The sequence below is a fragment of the Macaca thibetana genome, chromosome 7 (genome assembly GCF_024542745.1).
Source record: "Macaca thibetana thibetana isolate TM-01 chromosome 7, ASM2454274v1, whole genome shotgun sequence".
Taxonomy (NCBI): domain Eukaryota; kingdom Metazoa; phylum Chordata; class Mammalia; order Primates; family Cercopithecidae; genus Macaca; species Macaca thibetana.
The window spans coordinates 147,116,791-147,137,146 of NC_065584.1; the positions used below are offsets into that span (position 1 = coordinate 147,116,791).

General features: G+C 42.3%; 1 protein-coding gene across 7 annotated transcripts in view; it reads left to right on the plus strand.

Moving 5' to 3' along the window:
• Window positions 1-20,356, plus strand: part of TLN2 (talin 2) — a 456,511-nt gene that overhangs the window by 340,513 nt on the left and 95,642 nt on the right. For all 7 annotated transcript variants that reach the window (XM_050797236.1, XM_050797240.1, XM_050797238.1 and 4 more), the window contains 5 exons: window positions 7,597-7,805; window positions 8,924-9,043; window positions 10,049-10,246; window positions 11,315-11,454; window positions 19,238-19,331. In XM_050797236.1, coding sequence (XP_050653193.1) covers window positions 7,597-7,805; window positions 8,924-9,043; window positions 10,049-10,246; window positions 11,315-11,454; window positions 19,238-19,331 — 761 coding nt within the window. The remainder of the gene's footprint in view (window positions 1-7,596; window positions 7,806-8,923; window positions 9,044-10,048; window positions 10,247-11,314; window positions 11,455-19,237; window positions 19,332-20,356) is intronic.

The following is a 20,356-nucleotide window of genomic DNA, read 5'->3' on the forward strand; positions in this document are numbered from 1 at the left end:
TTGTTTATGTGCAGTAGGGTTCATTTAATTGTTTTTCCACATGGATATCCATTTAACCCAGCATCACTCATTGAAAAGGCTACTTTTTCCCAATGATCTTTAGTGCCACTCTGTTGTAACGTAAGTGAACATATAAGTTTGGATCAGTCTGTGGTATTTGTTCTTTTCCATTGATTTAATTACCTATTCTTACATTAGTACTACGCTTCCCTAATTGCTATCCTGCAGTTTTATACTAAGTCTTAATGTTTGGTAATGCACATCCTCCATCTTTGTTGGTTTTCCTCAGGTTAGTATTGACTATTCTTGGCCTTTTCCATTTCCACATAAATTCTAGAATCAGCTTGTCAATTTCTACAGAATAATAATAAAAAATACTGTTTTCTTAAACCAGTGTTTTTAAACCACTATTGGGATAACATTGAATCAATTTTGGGAGAATTGATGTCTTTATATCATTGAGTCTTCTAATCTGTGAATATCCATTTATTTAGGTCTTCTTTTCTCTCAGTGCCGTTTTATGGTTTTCTGCATAGAAGTCTCTTTTTTGGTTAATGTGTGCATGACATATCTTTTTTCATTGTTTTACTTTCAGTTTTTCTTCATGCTTGTATTTAATGGGTTGGGTATCCACTGAGTTTGTCATTGTTCTTTGGGGAGGGCAGAGAGTATTTGGTGGTGTAACAATCTTTTTCTTTCAATTGGAGTATTTTGTCTATTTATAGATAGTGTAATTACTGATATGTTGGAGTTCGAGTCTTATCATCTTAATATTTGTTTTTTCTGTGCCTACCTGTGGTAAGTTCCTTTTTTTCCCCTTTGCTTGCCTCCTTTCAGATTCATATACATTTTCTAAATTCTATTTCCTTCCTCTTGATTAGCTTGTTAGTTGTACATTCATTTACTATTCTTTTATGATTTCTTTAAATCTAAGTTACTCTGTTTACCTCTTCCTGCATAGTGCAAGAATCTTGGGACATGTTAACTTCATTTACCTTTCTTTCAATTATTGTTGTCTTTTTTTTTTTTTTTTTTTTTTTTTTTTGAGATAGAGTCTCATGCCATCACCAGGCTGGAGTACAGTGGTGCGATCTCAGCTCACTGCAACCTCCACCTCCCAGGTTCAAGCAATTCTCCTGCCTCAGCCTCCCGAATGGCTGGGACTACAGGTGTGTGCCACCACACCCAGCTGATTTTTGTATATTTAGTAGTGGTGGGGTTTCCCCATGTTTGCCAGGATGGTCTTGATCTCTTGACCTCATGATCCGCCCGCCTTGGCCTCCCAAAGTGCTGGAATTACAGGCGTGAGCCACCGTGCCCAGCCATATGTTTTAATTCTAGGTATATTTTCATCTCTGCAACACAGTCTCAGTATTGTTCCAGATAATCCTTATTCATTTGGATTTCCTCCCATAGTTGCCCTTTCCATCACCCTTCATTCCTTCTGCATCTCCAGGGGTTTTCATTAGGGATCATTTCTCTTATACCTGAAGAACTCCCTTCATTATTTTCTTTAGTCTTAATCTACAGGTGACAAATTCTCTCCATTTTGATTTGTCTAAAGATGCTTTTGTTTAGCTTTTATTTTGAGTGGATAATATAACTTACTATAAAATTTTAGATTGGCAGTTGTTTTCTTCCAGCACTTTGGAGATGTTATTCTGTTGTCGCTGGCTTCCTTTATTTCTGTTGTGAAGTTAGCTATAAAGGTAATGTGGTTTTATTTTTCCCCTTTCCTTGCTTTTTGAGTTTTCTTAGTTTTTGGTTTTCCAGCAGTGTGCCTGGGGGAGTTTTCCTGCATATTTATCCTTCTTTGGGTTGTAAGTACTCCTTGAAAATGGAATTTGTTGTCCTCTGCCAGTTTTTAAAAAATCAACCTTTGTTTCTTGAAATATTGCTTCTGTCCCATTTCCTTTTTCTTATGTTATGTTATGTGTTTTCTACATCTTCTGTACCCTTTTCTTTTTCATCATTTTTCTTTCATGCTTTATTCTCAATATTTGCTTTTGATTTATCTTCCAGTTCACTTTTCCTCTCTTTAGCGGTGTCTATTCTGCTTTCAACTCCTTCAATTGAGATTTTAATTGTAAGTATCATATTTTTCAGTTTTAGAATATCCATTTGATTATTTACTTATAGTTTGCGTCTCTGCTGAAATTCTGTATGTTATCTAATTTCGTCAACATATTTATCACAGTTATTTAAAGTTGAAATCTGGTATCCTGATATCTGGATAGCCTGTGCCTGTTTTTGTTGTCAGGGTTTTTTTTCCCCCTACTCTTGGTATTTCAGCCATTGGTCTTGTCTCCTGGTGTTTTCATGTTCTTTTTTTGTTTGTTTGTTTGTTTGTTTGCTTGTTTTCCTTCAAGACTGAACGTTGCTATTTTAAATTGTAGGGATAGTTTGAGGCTCTGAATTACATTTTTTTCCCTACATAGGATTACTGTTTTCTCCTGACAGCTGATTAAGATAAGGACAGATCACAATAAAAATGCAGGAACTGAGCTGATTGGAAATTGTGTGGTCTGTTTCCAGTTTACCTTTGAGGGTGTAGCCCTTGCGTGTCCTATTGGAAAGGGTTGCTATTTACCAGAGCCATTCTGTTTCTTGGGCTCAGAACTATGCTTTTTCTCTTCCTAGCCCATGAGACTTCAGGAAACTTTACTCAGCTTCTCAGCTTCTTGGCAACAGGTTACAAATTAGGAAATGCCTTTAGAGAAAAAGCAGCCCTAAGTATTGGACTCAGTCCTTCTTTTCAAGATCTTGGCCTTCCTTACCTTGGGGCATTGGTATTTCTCCAGTGCCTTCAAATAAATGTTTTATGTATGTTTTCCAGAGTTTCTATGTGGGAAGGCTGTTTACAGTAAGTTATTCTGCCATCACTACAAGCAAAATCCTCTTTGATTTGTAAAAACTGTATACATTTATTACTTTGAAAATAAAAATTTTAAAGAGCACAATAGGAACACAAAGTTAGTACAGCATGTATAGTACCTGCAATAATAAGAACATAAAATTTGATCCCAATGGGAGGATAGGGGAAATTTTCAGAGCAGAATTGACACCTAGCGAGGGCTTTGTGTATTGTTTAGGACTCCTTTAGCATTCTAGGAGAAGGAAAAGTAGGATAAAATTCTTAGAAAATCATAGGGTAATATGAGAGATTTAAATTTCAGAAATTTCCACACTTTCCCTAAATCTTGCCAGCTGTTGTGTAGATGATGAAATGCATATTTAGAGAAAAGACTACTTTACAGGTTGCGTCATCTCATACTGATAACACCCAGAAAGATATGCTGTCTAGTTGGTGTTGAAAAACAGCCTAGAAGTAGCCCCATTTAATTTTGGCAGGCATTGGAAGGCAGTTGCATAAGTGAGCACTGCATGTATGATCCTTAAAGATGAGAGAAAGAAGGCTGATGGAAGGAACTGAAGATGGTGAAAGTAATAGGCAAAGAGGAAGTGAGAAGTAAGAGGATAAGGCTGAAAAGTTGGGCCAGGGTCAGATTCTAAAGGGCCTCATAAACTTAAATAAATGGGTTAGACTTTAACTGAAGAATATGTGAACATGTTTTTCAGCTGTGGACACAGGTCAGATTGCTTTTTGTATAGGTTGCCCTTCCTCCCATGTGTAGAATAGATTGGATGGAAACAAAGTGGTAGGCAAGCAGGCTGTTGCATTAATCCAGATAAGACATGATAGTGTCCTACAGTGGAGATGAAGTGATGGATTGAAGAAGCAAAGACCCGATCATTATTGGTGACTGGTTAGAAGTTGGTGGAGATGATAACATGAACGGTTCCAAGTGTTTGGCCTTATAGCTCAGTGAAGAATTGTATGAATCACTGATGGGAACACAGGACCATTGGTAGGAGTAGGGAAGGTGAAGTTCAGGAATGCTGGGTTCAGCACTAAATATATTCCATTTGAAGTGCTTGGAGAATATGCAGGGAGAGCATCATTAGGCAGCTAAATCTTTGGCTCTGGAACTCAGTAGAGAAGGCTGGGCTGGATGATACAGGTTTGAAAATTGTTGGTAAAATGATAATGATTGGAAGTAGATAATTTTGCCAACAGGGAGTGGTAAAGTAAGCGACATCCTATCAGTTGTAATCCTGAAGAACATGACTAGTTAAGGAGGAAACTGGCAATGGAAATCTTTGAAAGAAAGAAGAACATGGAGCTGTGGAGGGGGCAGAGAAGCCAGGAGAGAGGGATGTCTCTAGAGCCACAGACAGTTGCTGCCCAGAAAGTCTTGTCAAATGGAAGACTTAAGCATCCATTAGCTTTAGGAGTAAGGAGGTCACTATTCTCCTTGTTGAAGGCAGTTTCAGGAAAGTTGGAGAATGGATGGGAAGCAAGGAAAGAGACAGCACATGTGGAAAACTTCTTGGGTCTCAGTTTCCTTGTCCACAATTGAGGTGTGTGGGATTTTCAGAAGTTGCACGTGAGCTGCCACTGGGCTGCATTCTAATGCAAGTGTGTTTCTGTTTGACCAGTGCAGATACAGTGCAGTGTTCAAAATATATTTCTGTATAGCTGATTACAATTACACAGAACCCTTTGTAAATACTTTGGAACAGATAAAAGGTTTGTGTCATACCTGGTCTTTATCTTTTGAGGTTGCTGTGTGGCCCAATACTGTCTGGATACACAGTCCACCTGAATTCTGGTAAAGAATAGCAACCATTATGAAGAATGCTGCTATATTTGATATCACTTGATATGCCTTCATAAGACTCTGTTACTGAGTATCATTTAAGATCCAGATGGCAAGAATACCGTGAAAGTAATCTGTGTTTTCAAAGGACTGTGGTTATTGAAACAGAAATCTGCTTTAGTATTTCACTCTGGTGGTTCTGGTATTGTGATGCACACTTTGACTGCAGGAACAGTTCCATTCGGAGGGTGGTGTTTGCTTGGAGATCTGACCCTGTAGTGATGAGCACTGAGAATGTTGCTATGTGTTCAGCCATGCACAGCCATGGGTGTTCATTGGGCTTTCTGACCTCTGATAGCCTGGTTTCATCCTTTTGATGATATGGCTTCCTCTTTACAAAAACGTGATCTCTCTCAAGAAGATCTTTGATGTGCTTTGAGATTTCACAGTGAGTCCTTAGCAGAAAACACATGGGATGGACCAGCTTAGGTTTTTGGAATTTAGCTCTTCTGATTTCTGTGTTTTTTTAATTGTATGAGTCTAGGAAAGGTTTTTTCAGTAAATGGATTTTGCATAAACATGTCTTTTCTAATTGCATATGATAAATGATTTACTCCTCCAAACTTATATATGACTCAAAGAGAAGGGGATTCAAGAGTCCATATGACAAATGGGAAGACAAGAGGAGAGGTCTAGAAATCACAGCCTAGAATCTGCAATGGTCAGAGCTAGGAACTCAGCCTCTCCTAAAACCCTTGAGAAACTGAGGCCCAGAGGGAAAAGGCAGCAGTCTAGACCACACAGCTAATCAGCAGCAGAGCCGGAGCCAGATGAGGTCTTAACTACATCTGGCGCTTTCCTGAGCAACAGCATCCTTCAACCCTGTGCCAAAAGCTTAAGCGTAAAATGGAATGACCATTCTCCTCAGATTGTTTCTCTTCTTCACCTTAGCTTTGTTTACCTTTGTGCTTTCTCTTCTGGACTTCTCCTCTGCCATAAAAAGCACTTAGTTTAAAATTCTTTCATTCCACCAGCTGTATTCAGAAGTGCCATGGGATAAATGATAGATTGGCAGCTTTGTAATTTACCTTGATTAGATCGTAGTTTTATATCCCAGCTGTGTGATTTACTAAATATTTACATATTAGCAAGTCTGCAGCACTGCAAACCCGTCTGGTTTTATGGATCTGAGGCCTTTCACACTCTACTGTATCACAGAGCCTTGCCCTCAGTGAGGAAAAGACCACCTCCTGTGTAGGTGCTGACTCAGCTGAAGCAGTGGCTAGTAAAGACCACGCTCGCTGGTGCCAAGAGACCTTCCAGCTCAGTCCTGTAGAAAATAGTCATTTCAAAAGTTCAGTGCGAGAGAGACATCGATTTGCATATTTTTCATGTAGATCGTACGTGTTCTAACAAAAAGGGCTCTTAGTTCTCTACCCCAAAAAGCACTATAAAGAATATTTGACCTCGAAGTGAGGAAAGCTCAGATGTAGCTCTCGTGCCACCTCTGGAAGTGTTTGTGGGCAAGATACGTCTCAGCACCAGGCTTCATCTGTGAAATTTTATGAGATGAGCTCTAGGGTAAACTGTTCAGTGATTCTCAGGCTCATATGTGTCCTGGCGTCTCCAATCTTCATCCTCTTCTCGGGTGTGTCAAGGATTGCGTGCCAGGTAGTAAGACTCATGTTTATTCTGCATGAGTTAGTGCTACAGCTTTAAAGGACTAGTTTATATTCATAGTTTATCACCAAATCCCTTCATCTGTTTAGATGCATGTTTAAAGATAAGCAGGCACTTCACAAAAGAGGATATCTAAATGGCCATTAAGTGCATGCAAAGGTGCTCAACATCATTACTCATTAAGGACATAAAAGTTAAACCTCATTGAGATGCAGCTACACATACATCAGAATGATTAAATTAAAATCTGATGATACCTGGTGTTGGCTAGGATGTAGAGCAAATGCAATTCTTACAGATTGCCAGTGGAATGTATAATGGTAAAATCATTTTGGAAAACTGTTTTTGTGGTATCTTCTAAAGCTAAATATATACTTACTCTATGACCCAGCATTTCAACTCCTAGAGAAGTGATTCCAAAGAGAAGTGATCCCATATGGCCACTTGAATATATAAGAACTTTCTTGTTAGATTAATTCATAACAGCCCCAAATGGGAAACAACCCAAATGTCCATCAACAAGAGAATGGATAAACAAATATTGGCATATTTGTATTGTGGAATACTATATAACAAGAAAAAAGAATGAACTGCCACACATCACAACTTAGCTGAATCTCACAGCATTATGGTCAGAGAAAGAAAGCAGACACAAAAATATACATGTATGTGGTTCTGTTAACATGAAGTTTAAGAACAGGTAAAAGTAGTCTAAGGTAATAGACATTAGAATGGTGATTCCTTCTGGTGTGAAGGGAGTATTGACTGGCACAACTGATGGTGGATATGTGGCTGTGTCCATACATACCAGTTCACTGAGCTGCACATGTGGACTTGTTCACTGTAGTGTATGTAAGTTACGTCCCAGAAAGACAATTGAGAAGAAAGGTGCCTTTCAATGGCCTCCCGCAAACGTGTGCATGAACATACCCAGGTATGTCCATCTGTGTACTCACTCCCAGGCACTTGGTGTTCTAGGTCTAGGGACAGTGGGGCAGTGGGAGCAAGGCAAGTCAGGGGGAGGAAGTCTTTAGTATTGCATTTGTTATTAACGTGTCTCTTGGTTTTGCCCAGAGCCAGGGGGATATGTTTCTGAAGCCAGCTGCTTCTTTGAGAAACACAGCAGTTCAAATTTTATGAAAACTAATCTGCAGCTCCCCTTCTGTGCCAGGCCCTGGTGCAGAAGCTTATTCCTAAGTAAAATGTGACATTTAGATGGAATCTAATTGTAAGTCTGATGGACTTTTATCCCCAGGGGTGGCTGCTAGAGAGACGGCCCAAGCTCTGAAAACGCTGGCCCAGGCCGCCCGTGGAGTGGCTGCATCGACGACCGACCCCGCGGCTGCCCATGCCATGTTAGATTCTGCTCGAGACGTGATGGAGGGCTCCGCCATGCTCATTCAAGAGGCCAAGCAGGCCCTGATTGCACCTGGAGATGCAGAGAGTCAACAAAGACTGGCTCAGGTGAGGCTTGTGGTTGTCATGGTCATCATTAACGTGGACATGTGGGGGGGGCTGTCTCCTGGGCACTTTTCCCTGATATGAACACTGACACAGCAGTTTTTTGCAGAAACTTCCAAAGGTCATAACCGTGCTGGCCATACATGATACTCACTTTTGTAAGTCTTGCCTAGTATTCTCTACATTAATGTGTGATCTGCTTAATTCACGGTCAGGAGAGGGTATGGGGGCCTTTGAATTCTGTCCTTGGGAGTTTCGGAGCCAGGACATAACATGCTTGTTTTGGGCCTATGCGTGCTGACCTGTATTGCTGTTCCTCGCCAGGGAGTGAGGTAGATCCACTAGGGCTGGCCACCCAGAAGTTTTCAACCCTGGCTCTCTCTTACTTCTTTGAATGATTCTTCAACTGCCTGATGGAACCTGTTGGCTAAGGAGCATCCAGGCAGAGTCCTAGATGTGGGGCTGGGAAGGAGATAGCTTAGATTACAGGAAATGACCCTCCCCACCTCCAAAGACCTTCCTTTTAATTGAGGATACCGAAGAATGCATACAGGGGGCCACTAAACATTCCTAGACAGCATGAGGGCAACTCCAGGTTGTGCTCAGAGCACCCCACTTGCCCCTGGGTAGAGTGAGGTTTGGGAGGATGGCCCCATGGGTCACTGAGAGGAAATTAACCACAGGCCTTCTAATTGTGATCCAAAAAACTCAAGGTCTCCTTCCACCTCGGTGACCTCAGCAGGGCTCCCAAGAAGGGAGATATTTTCATTTCTCTGGGTTATAAGAAATCTTTGCTTTAGAACCTGACCTCATGCTGGAGAGTTCTGTGTTTGAATCACAAAACTGTGGCTTAGCCTGGCTTTGGGGAACAGGTGGGATGTGCTGCGTCACCATGTCAGACCCTTTGCAGAGAGAGTGTCCATCCCAATAAGAGGGTGGAAAACATCTTCTGTGGGACGAGGGGCCTGGATGAGGTGGTGTAAGACAGGGGACAGTGGCAGGCGGATGCTGGTGGGTCATTTCCGTGTGTGTTTCAGCTCTGCGTGTCATCACTGCCCGTTCCCAACAAGTGCGCAGAAATGTTTGTACTTAAAGGTGCTTCTCTCCCTCCACGAATTCAGGTGGCTAAAGCCGTCTCTCACTCCTTGAATAACTGCGTAAATTGCCTTCCTGGGCAGAAGGATGTGGACGTGGCCTTGAAGAGCATCGGGGAGTCCAGCAAGAAGCTGCTTGTGGATTCGGTGAGAGGTTCTTAGATTGGGAAAGGACACTGGGGGACTCGGCTTGCATTAGGTGTGAGCGAAGTCTTCTCTCCATGAGATCTCTGAGCAGCTAACCCTTCCTCTAGGAGTCCTGTTTTTCCCACCAGTCTTTGTTTTCCATGTTTTGCTGTCTGATCAACAAAGTTCCCAGGTGAAGCTTTTAAAGCTTACTTTTTCTTTGAGCCCATGTTGCCGTTTCCTCTTGGATCATCCCAGAGAGACAGGCAAAGGGGTGTGTGATCGCCTGGCTTCTTATCAGGACATCTCAGATAGTGACAATCAGGTGTTGGAAGGGTACATGTGTCCAAGACTCAGTGAGACAGCAAGTAGTCTGAGGAGTTTCATCTTGGGGCCTGTTCCCGTCCCTGCTTTGTGAGTCTGCTGAAGGAGGGTTTGTGCTCGTGCATGTTTGTTTCTTCTCTGCACAGGTATAGAGGCAATGCATGTGGGTTCTAGGGAGCTTAACTCCCTAGAACTTTTCACAAATAGGTTATCATTCTGCTAGATGACATTTAAAAGTTATTAGCAAAGGCCACTAATATAATTGTTGGCTATTAGTTTGGAAGAACATGATTTGAAGTTTGATAGCATCTGCCTTTTAGTTTACAAAGCTAAAATGTAGCTTTCATCTTAAGAGAGACAAAATAGGGTAGAGTTTTAGAGAATGGACCCCGGAGTTAGATTACCTTGGTGTGGATCCTGTCTCTGCCACATAAGAAACCTTGAGCCCCTGTAGATAGCTTACATTTTTAGATCCACAGTGTCTAGCACTGAGTAGGTGTTTGATAAATTTAAATGAATGAGTGAATGTATATGTTGAGGGTCAAACCTATTAATAAAATGGGCTCAGATGACTCAGAGCCTTTTAGTTGTGATGACTCAAATGCATCCCTGAAGAGTCTGTCTCCCCTCCACAATACCTTCCTTTTATCCCTCCCCGACAAAGCAAAATGTCTCATGGGGTGTGCCGTCTGTTCCCCATAGCTACCTCCAAGCACGAAGCCTTTCCAGGAAGCCCAGAGTGAACTGAACCAGGCAGCAGCTGATCTGAACCAGTCTGCTGGGGAAGTTGTCCATGCCACCCGGGGCCAGAGTGGAGAGTTGGCTGCAGCCTCTGGAAAGTTCAGCGATGATTTTGATGAATTCCTCGATGCTGGCATTGAGATGGCTGGCCAAGCGCAGGTGGGTGTGGAGGTGGTTGTCTGGAGTTGACCTTAGCCTCTCCTCTCAGATGGACAATCCATCCTTGAGACTGACTGAACAAATAGGAAAAGGAACCTGGAAGCAGGCAGGCCATGGTTGCATTCTTTTTGCTGCTTAGGAAGCTTATGCCCTCTTGGGAATGGCATTCCCAAAGATGCTGTCAGCTTATGCACGAGGTGCTGTTAGTAATGAAGGATATCTTCTCCCGTGATCCTCCAGCAGAATTCATAGTCTTACTATTTGGAGGGAGGGTAGAAAGAAGGAGAATGTTTAACAAAGATTAGAACAGCTCTTCAAATGTGGGATAATAAAGTAAAAATATTTATGTATTTGAGGTTTAATGGACCATTCAAATGGTCTGTGTCTAATACTGACTGTCAAGTAATTAAAAACTGTCTCCTTCAGATGAACAGATAAACCCCTTGTTTAGAACAAGGGAGCTTGACTGATCTGGTGTCAGCTTGCAGAGCTGTTTTTTTTCCTGTGCTGCTTTGACCTCCCTAAAAGAGATAACCAGGGTATATCTTCTTCTAGTATCTACAAAGAATTATTTCTCAGATGGCAGCCAGGTGAGAAATGTGTCCTTTCCCGAGTCAGGAACTTTAGGGATGCAGTCAGCTCTGAATATCGAGACAGTGCTGGTCGTTTGTGCCAGGCCGAGATGTACAGCTCCTTGACAACTCCAGCATTGTTGAGCAAGACACTGGAATCGCTGCCTGGTCTGTGCATTGGCTCACAGCTCACTCGCTCTCCTCCCACCCTGCTCCCCGCTTAATGCCTCTGGTTGTGAGAAAGCACAGCTCTTGGCTGACCCACTTGGGGATGGATTTCTTTCCCCATGGCATGCATCTTGATCTGAGCATCTGTTTGGAGAAGGGTAGACACTGGTCAGTGTCTCAACGAGTTAGGCATCCACAGGCTAATTGGGTTTAATGTGATCTATACAGATAACCTGCCTGCATGTCAGGATGCTGCTTCTAGCTCTCTGAATGCCTCCTTCAAGAAATGGACAGGTCCTAATCGCTCTGGCTCCTTTTGACCTTCCAGACAAAAGAAGACCAGATCCAAGTGATAGGAAACCTCAAGAATATCTCGATGGCATCCAGCAAGCTGCTGTTAGCTGCCAAGTCTCTCTCTGTAGATCCAGGAGCTCCCAACGCAAAAAATCTCCTGGCTGCAGCTGCAAGGTAGGAGTGGGACAAAATGTGCTTTTGTATGTGGTTAAACAGTGTCATTGCAGTCTGGAGATGTGCCTGACATCCTCCCAGTTTTGCTGAGCAAAGAATTGGTGCTGTCCTTAGGTCATGGGAGGTGGAGCTGAGAGTGATGGACACTCTGGTATTTTATAAAACTGGTTCATTTTCATGTTCTTTCCCCACTAAAAATACCTTCCATCTTCTCATACAGCCTTTTCAGTAGAGACTTGCTTAGACGTAAGGTCCTTTTTGACTTGTAAACACAATGGATCAGATAGTTGTTTTAAAGCAGTGTTACATCTTTCAGATTATAAAATAACATATGCTTCTTGAAAAATCAGAAAATACCAAAAAGTGTAAAGATAAAAAGCGGTGCTCATCAAGTCATTTAACAGACATTTGTTGAGCATTTAACCCTGTGCCTGGCATCAGTGTTAGACTGAATGTAATACGTCATATCTCTCACATGGGGAAGGCTCCACTTTAAGATGAGTAGGGAGTCAGTGGGAATAAATTGTTTTTGGAAATATATTAAAACATGAGTGTGAATTTTGGGATGATTCTGGTGTCCTTCTCTCCTATTGGTTTCACACAGGGAAGTGGGTAAAACAGTACAGTTTCTGCTCCAGGGCCACAAGTTAGTTCAGTAACTAGTGGTTGAATGTGGTATGTGGAGCACTGCAGTGACAGCCCAAGGGGTTCTCATATCAGCTGCTCCTCTTTCATTTTCCTGAACCCAGAGAGGAGGGTGGTCATGATTCTGTGGTGGTGCAGGCATGTTTTTTTAGCATTATTTAACATCACATTATATATAAGAAAGCTGACAGTGGAGAGAGATTAAAAGCAGGACTATTAGGGGATAGAGAGTAATTGGAAGCCTTTTCAAAATGTGCAGATTCGTGATTTTTGAAAAGCATAGCTTTGATTCTGCTTTTTTTTAAACTTGGTTTTTTAAATTTGCTTAGTTGTTTGTGTGTGTGTGTGTGTGTGTGTGTGTGTGTGTGTCTTTTTATCTCCCCTGGGAGCTCAATGGCTGTTTTTTAAATTGTTGACATCATGAGACCTGAATTATATTCCAAGCTTTTTACTACTTGACTGACTCAGTCGCATTGGTCAGGTTGCTCAGCCTGTCTAAACTTTCCCGTCTGCAAAGTGGGGGTGTGAACTGCATCATCCCAAAGCTATCTTTAGCTCTCAGCACATGAGATCTCATGGTACTCGTGGTCCAAACCTGCCCTTCCTCCCTTCTCGGCTTGTAGTGGTGTGTGTGTGTGTGTGTGTGTGTGTGTGTGTGTGTGTAAAGGGTTAGACACTGTCAGAGCAGTTTGCTTGCAAACCCTTGAGTTTCTTCATTTATTCCTGGAAGGTGCATTTTAACTGCAAACAATAGCTAGAGCCACCAGAGGACTGGAAAATTATCTTCCCATCTCCCCATCTCATGCTTTGTTAGTGACTATTCTAGTAAATAAGTGACCTCCCTCGATGGCGGGAGAGTTGGGAGGTGGGGTTGGGGGTGATGTCTGTTCTGTTGAGCAGCTGTTTCTGATAGAAAACCCCCTCTTAATCATTCCTTTTTTTCCTACAAAGAGCCTTTGGATAAAGCAACTGACATTTCCAGGTATCTGAACTCAGATGTTTCTCATTATCTTCAATTTTTTGCATCATTTCAAAATTACAGTTTCCAACTTGGAATGTCTTCACTCTCCTAAATTGTGGGAAGGAGGGGGAATGTATAAATTGCCCTTTTGAAAGCCAGCTATAGAAGGAAACAGACCCGGAAAGAATATTGCTGGTGTATGGCTCTGTGTATAGCTGCAGGCCCCCTGGTGGTGGCTTGGAAGAAAGGACACGGGGAAAAGGAAAAAAAAAAAGCTTTCTTTGCCTTTCTGTCCTGGCTTTTAGCAGTTGACAGAGAATTCCCAGCCTGATGGTTTCATAGCCAAGTAAGCACTTAAAAATCATCATGTGAAAATGATTGTCTCAGGATGGAACTGGTGCAAGAAAACGCTGGCACATTCTCCTTGGTTTCTTGGCGCATTTTGGCAAGCTTCTGCTCCCTGGGGCTGTTTCTCAGCAGAAACTCCAGCCAGGTCAAGAGGGTCAGGCAGGCTCCTCTTGGGACACAAAGCTCCGCCAGGCTGGGGTTCATTCATTCATTGTCTTATTCATTCATGTCTTCATTACATAGATTTTCATCACAGACCTGATGTGGGCGAGGCCCAGTGCTGAGTGCACACTGTGATTAAGACAGGGATGTGGCCCTGGTGGAGTTAGGCAGGACTCAGCACGTGCTCCCCTCATTTCATCTGGGCCTAGAACAGTCCTGCATAAAAGTGCACGGGAAGCTGGGCAGAAGGGATCTGATCATCATAGTCTCAGTCTTCAGTCCTCTGTCCTCCTTGTTCTTGAGACTGTCAGGTCCTGCCTGTCCTTCCTGTGTGTATATCCTCAAAGTCCCCAGAAATGCCACTGCGAGGGCCCAGGCCTGGACCAACTCAGCCCTGTTGTGTTAACAGTCTCGAACCCCTTATTATTTGTGGTGTCTGCGGTCCTGCTTTCTCTGGGAAGAAAAGGCTTGCTTCTGGAGAAAAATGTAGAGAATGTCTTGTTCCTCTGTTCTTAATTCTGCCTTTGAGCCTGGGTGCGTTTTGGGGACCCTACCTAGCCCCTTGGTTTTGGGTGCCTAGGGGAGAGGAAGTCATTTGCTATTTAGTGCCTGGCTTGTTCATTTTCTTCCCATGTAACTGATTGGGTTCTGGCTCTTTTCTGACAAGTCGGGTGAAGCTAGAGACCCTTTGTCACCCATTCGTCAGCCTTTTTCCCCAACCAGGGGCTGGGCAGGTGCTCTCTGAACTTAGTCAAGGAAATAGAAAGTTAGCTTGCAGTTGCCAAAAGGAAGGGGGTATCCTACCTCTGAGCACCTTCCCTGAATCACTGCTCACCACTAGTCATCCTGGCCAGAAGGACTCCAGAACTGAGAAGGCTTTAGGCCCACAGCGGCCAGCATCAGACCCCAGGGCCAGGTTTCAGCTGCTTTCCAGTCCACAGAGGGTGCTCCCTAGGAACTCGCAGGTAGCGCCTGTCCCCCTGGCTCCCCTTTGGTCTGAGGTTCTTGCTGGGCAGGGCTCCTCCTGTCCCCAAAGACTGTGAAGACGGATGGTCCAGCAAGCAGCACAAATGAGAAGAGTGCATCTGCTCCGTAAACAGAAAGGTGTACAAGAGACCTTTGCTCTCTGTGGGTCTTACAGAGAATGTTTCCTTCCCTCCATCCAAATCAGGATCTCACTCAGTCCTGACTTCCAATTGCTTCAGTCTACATCGAACCCTCCCTTTCAGGCAGACTCTGCGCCCGGCGGCTAAGGCTTTCATTTCCTTCTAGCTCCCTGTGAGTCCCTGCATTTATCTGCTCCCTAGCTCAGCCATCTATCATGCCCTGCCAGGTGTCCCGCCCTGGTACTGCTTTCTTTCATCCGACTTCTTTGTACCTTGTCTTCTCATTGTCTTGCCTTTTCAATTAGATTGCAAACACCTTGCCATCCTAGAGAGATACAAACGATTATTTTTGTTATTTTTAAATAATTTTTTTTTTTTAAGAGAGGGAGTCTTGCCGTGTTGCTCAGCCTGGTCTCGAACTCCTGTCCACAACCTCCAGAGTAGCTGGGATTATAGGCACAAACCACCATGCCTAGCTAGATGATTATTATTATGTTTGTTTGTTTGTTTATTTATTTATTTATTTTTGAGATGGAATTTCGCTCCATTGCCCAGACTGGAGTGCAGTGGCGCAATCTCGACTCACTGCAACCTCCGCCTCCCGGGTTCAAGCGATTCTCCTGGCTCAGCCTCTCAAGTAGCTGAGATTACAGGCCCATGCCACCATGCCCAGCTAATTTTCTTTTTTTTTAGACGGAGTCTTACTCTGTTGCCCAGGCTGGAGTGCAGTGATGCGATCTTGGCTCACTGCACCTCCGCCCTCCGAGTTCAAGCAATTCTCCTGCCTCAGTCTCCTGAGTAGCTGGGATTACAGGCACCTGCCACCACGCCCGGCTAATTTTTTGTATCTTTAGTAGAGATGGGGTTTCACCATCTTGGCCAGTCTGGTCTTGAACTCCAGACCTCAAGATCCACCTGCCTCAGCCTCCCAAAGTGCTGGGATTACAGGCATGAGCCACCACGCCTGGCCTCTAATTTTTGTATTTTTAGTAGAGACGGGGTTTCACCATGTTGGCCAGGCTGGTCTCAAACTCCTGACCTAGTGATCCACCCGCGTCGGCTTCCCAAAGTGCTGGGATTCTAGGCGTGAGCCACCGCGCCCAGCCTAGATTATTTTTTAATATCTGTGCCTTGACATAACAGGACCCTGGGAATACAGCTAGGTCAATTTCGATTTGCTCTTTCCTCCTTTCCCAGGTGCCTCTTCCCTGGAGGCAGGAAGAGAGGTGTCTGCTGCTGCTTTTTACCCTCTAAGCTCCTGACTGGGTGACTTGTGCGAAATAGATCATCAAAAGCACCAAGCGATTGATTCTTCTCACACTCCTCCCCAATTCTGTATCTACTTGAAACTTCCAGCCAGAGCTCTCACACTTCAATTGAATCACTTCAGCATCTCTGAACACTAAATAATTTTTTGCCTTAACCCTTTTTAACCATTGAAGTTGTACACCCCAATTTTTTAGAAACTGAGAGGAGATAGATAAGCCTAGATGAAAACACTGTTTCTGGAAGGTAGCATTATGGTTATTTAGCTTTTTTGTGTTTTTCAAAATGAACTTATGTAGCTTTGATCATTAAAAAAAATTGTAAAAAAAAAAAAATCAAAGGATACTTCAGACCTATTTGGATTTACAAAGAACAGAGACCCTTCTAATTTTGGCCATATTTTTTATGATAATGTAAATTATTCAGTTTCTAATGGGGGGTAGATTTATTGAAAGTTTTTCTTTCAAAATAACATAAAGTCGCTTCACATTTTAATATATGTCATTCTATCATTTTCTACGCATATATATGTTTTAGAGCAGTAGGCCCATTCTATTTATGCTCTTCTGTAAATTTTATTTTCCTTAATCATGTAACACATATATTCATCTGTGACATGAGAAAATATGCTACACCACTGACTTTTAATGGGTCCCCAGGATTCTGTTGTGGGCTGTATATTTATTTAATCCTTTATTGTTGCGTATTTGGGTTGCTCCATGTTCTTTGCTCATAGATAACTGCTGGGGTTTAAAACATAAATATTATTTTTCATTGTCAAATTTACATAACCGTTTGCCTCTGGACCACTTAGCACTTATTTAGCTGTTTAATCCCGACTGTAAAATGAGTTATGGGAATTTGTGATAGCTAAATAATGCTTCTTAGTTTTGGATCAGTATTATCCAAGCATCTCACTTAGACACGCGATGCTGGGCTGGGACTTTTGTGGATTACCCAACCACAAACCCTTAGTCTGTTGGTTTTTGTCTCAAGTTTTTATTTGAAAAAACTTTACATCTACAGAAAAATTTAAGAGATGAGGAAAACTGGCAGCTTTCCCACAGCTGTATATCCTCTGGATTCACCAGTTATAAACACTTAGTTTTTAATGGAAGAAACTTTTATATAGTAACACGGTTTTTTAAAAACACAGATAAACAGGAAACACAGAGAGAATTAAGCTAAACAGAAAGCTTCTGTGATATGTGGAAATAGCACCAAACGATCATGCCATTATGATGTTGATATATGCCAGCCTATCTCAGAAGTGTGTCTCAAAGCCACCACCATGGAGAACAGGGTGCTGCTCTCCCCAGGGGGTACTTTAAATGCGCACATTGAGGACTACACCCCTCCACATTCCTTGGAACTGGGGATTGTCCGGCTGTCTCCTTATTCTTGTTTTGCTTTGCACCATGGAGAGCACGGTGCTTCCCAGTGACACCTTAATTAAATAGTGGTCCCCAAATAAATGAATCACCAGAGTCAATCTTACAAAAACTATTTTAGAATTTTTCCTATCACCCTAGCTCAAGTTAAAATTGAAAGCAGTATCTCCTCATCAAATAATTAAGCTGCTTGCTTTTGTACATTGGCAACATCATTTTCTGTCTAATTTGATATTCTGTGGGAAGCTGCAAAGCCAATTTAACTAATAAAATGAGGCATCTTTTATATTAGTGTTGGTGATTAACAGCAATATGTGCCTATTTTATTTTTGTTTAACTTGCCAAAGCTGCAGTGGTTAGAAACTGAGTAGAATTCGGGGCCCTGCCAGAAGTGTGGACCAGTTATGACACTGCAGAAAAGAACTGTGTATTTGGTTTTGGAGTCAGAAAGGCATGAGTTTACGTCTTACTTCTACTGCTTATTTGTAGCATCCTCTTTGGGAGTTATCTCAGATTTTTCATTTATAAAATGCATGGGTTTTCAATTTTAAGACTTAGTATAAAGCTAGTCATTAAAACAGTGTGGTATTGACAAAACATTGACCATGTAGATCAGTGCAACACAAATCAATGGGGAAAAGATTGTCTTTTTCAACAAATGGGGCTGGAACTATTGGGCTTACATATGCAAAACAATTTTTAAAAGAACTATGACCCATATCTTATATTTTATAAAAAGTTAACTACAAATGGCCATGACTTTCAAAATTATCCATGTCATGAGCTCAGACAAATTAAACAGGGGCTGCCCAGGAGGGACAGAGTGCTTGTCAATGTAGAAAAATCTGGGCTACCTCTTATGTTCTAAGAATAGAAACAAGTAAAGTCATATAAGAGTCCCTAGTTTATTTCTGTTAATGTTAACAAAGAAAATAGGTATTTTAATGAATAATTTTGTGGTCGCTTTTAGGAACCAGTCAATCACATAGAATTTAATGGAAGGAAGAAATTTTAAAATCATAGGCACAGTTCACTTTATGTCTGTGTGTTAAAAAATGTACAAAATATTCCAAATTGTTCAGGTTGTCTTGTTCCTTGGGGGCTGCTGATTAAGGGTCTTAAATAGTGCAAATATGGTCTATTTGCTTGTTGCAAATTCTTTCTTATGAATATATTAGCTTTCTTAGCAGAACTACAGTTGACCCTTGACCAATGCAAAGGTTAGGGGCACTGACTCCTGCACAGTCAAAAATTCGTGTATACCTTTTGCTTCCCTAAACTTTACCAACAGCCTACTGTTGACTGGAAGCCTTGCTGATACCATAAACAGTTAACATATAGTTTATATGTTTTATGTTAATGTATTATGTACTGTATTCTTGCCATAAGTTGAGCTACTAACAAAATGATGAGGAGAAAATGTACTTTTCACTAAGTGGAAGTGGATCATCATAAAGGTCTTCATCCTCATCCCTGTCACATTAAGTAGGCAGTGGAGGAAGAGGGGTTCATCTTGCTGTCTGAGAGGTGGCAGAGGTGGAAGAGTTGGAAGGGGAGAAAGGAGAGGTAGATACACTGGTGTGACTGTTACTGGAAAAAAAAAAAAACAAACCCCACCTATAAGCAGATTTGCACAGTGCAAACCCATGTTGTTCAAAGGTCAACTGTATTAGGACCCCTTCCAGGTCTAGCAAATGAATTATCAGAGGCAAGGTAGGGTTTCTCTTTCTGTCTTCCCTGGGTATGGTTTATTTTTGGTTGTATAGAGCCTCTGTGGAAGAGTTCTCCTGGGGACCCGAGCCGAAATAGTGAATTAATTGTATTTCTGGTGAGCCTGCAAAGCATTGTAGGGGAAATTACTGTTGATCTTAAAAAAAAAAAAAAAAATTCTGTTTCTGTCACAGAGCTGTGACAGAGAGCATCAATCAACTCATCACTCTGTGTACCCAACAAGCTCCGGGCCAGAAAGAGTGCGATAATGCCCTGCGGGAGCTCGAGGTAGGTCCCTGGGTCCCTGGGAAGGCTGCTGAGGACTTGAGAGAGGGAGTGTCTGTGTCTGTGTGTCTGTCTGTCTTTGTCTGTGTCTGTTCTTTCCCTATAGGGCTAGTTTTCTCTTCTCTGTCCTTGCCTTTTATCTTTCCTCGGAGGCTGTTAAGGCCAAAGTTCCAATCCAAGTGGAAAGAAACTAAGATAAACTAGATTTAGTTGGGATTATCGTTCCTGCTTCTCATTTTTCCAGCAGGAGGAGATGTATTTTGTTAAAGGATTCTTTATTTCAAACAGGAAGAGGCCTGTGATGTTGGGTGTAGGCTGAAGATCAGCAATTTTTACCTAAAAAATATTGGAGAGATTGTTCTGGAACAATGGGGAGAGAGTGAGAGGCTGGGATAGGTGTGCTTTTGAGTAAAAATGATTTTCCCATATATTGTGTCTGTACCATATAGGGGATATGTAAGAGGAATCCTAGGACTAATACTACTTACACAGTCCAGGTGGCTGTGGGTCCCCTAAGGGCCCAGAACACAGTGTGGGCACTTTTCATTTTATACTCATACTCATGTTATTTATGGAAAAGTTATGTATCCCCATAGAATGTGTGTGTGGGTAAACATAAAATCAGTGTACCTACTTGTATGTCCTAACCTGCAGTCCTAACCAATGCAGGTTATATTGAGGTGCCAGATGGGTATCTCAGTAGATGTGGGTTGATTGTCCCAAGGTACCTTCCATTTCTGGATAAATCAGCATGGGTCTGGCATGGTGGGAATACCCACTGCAGCTCCTGAAGCATTTGATTGAGGCCCTGGTACTGGCACTAGGCCATTGTGCACAGCTGGAAGTGAGAAGGGGATTGTTATCACAGGACCGAAGCATTCTGAAAACAGTTGAGAATGTTTCTTACATTGGCTGAATTACTACCCTATTCTGCTCTGTTCACATTTGGAAATATAAATATGTAGGCTGTTGATCTAAATGAGCTCTGTTGGCCTAGGTGCCAATACTCCGTCCCTTATTGATATCCT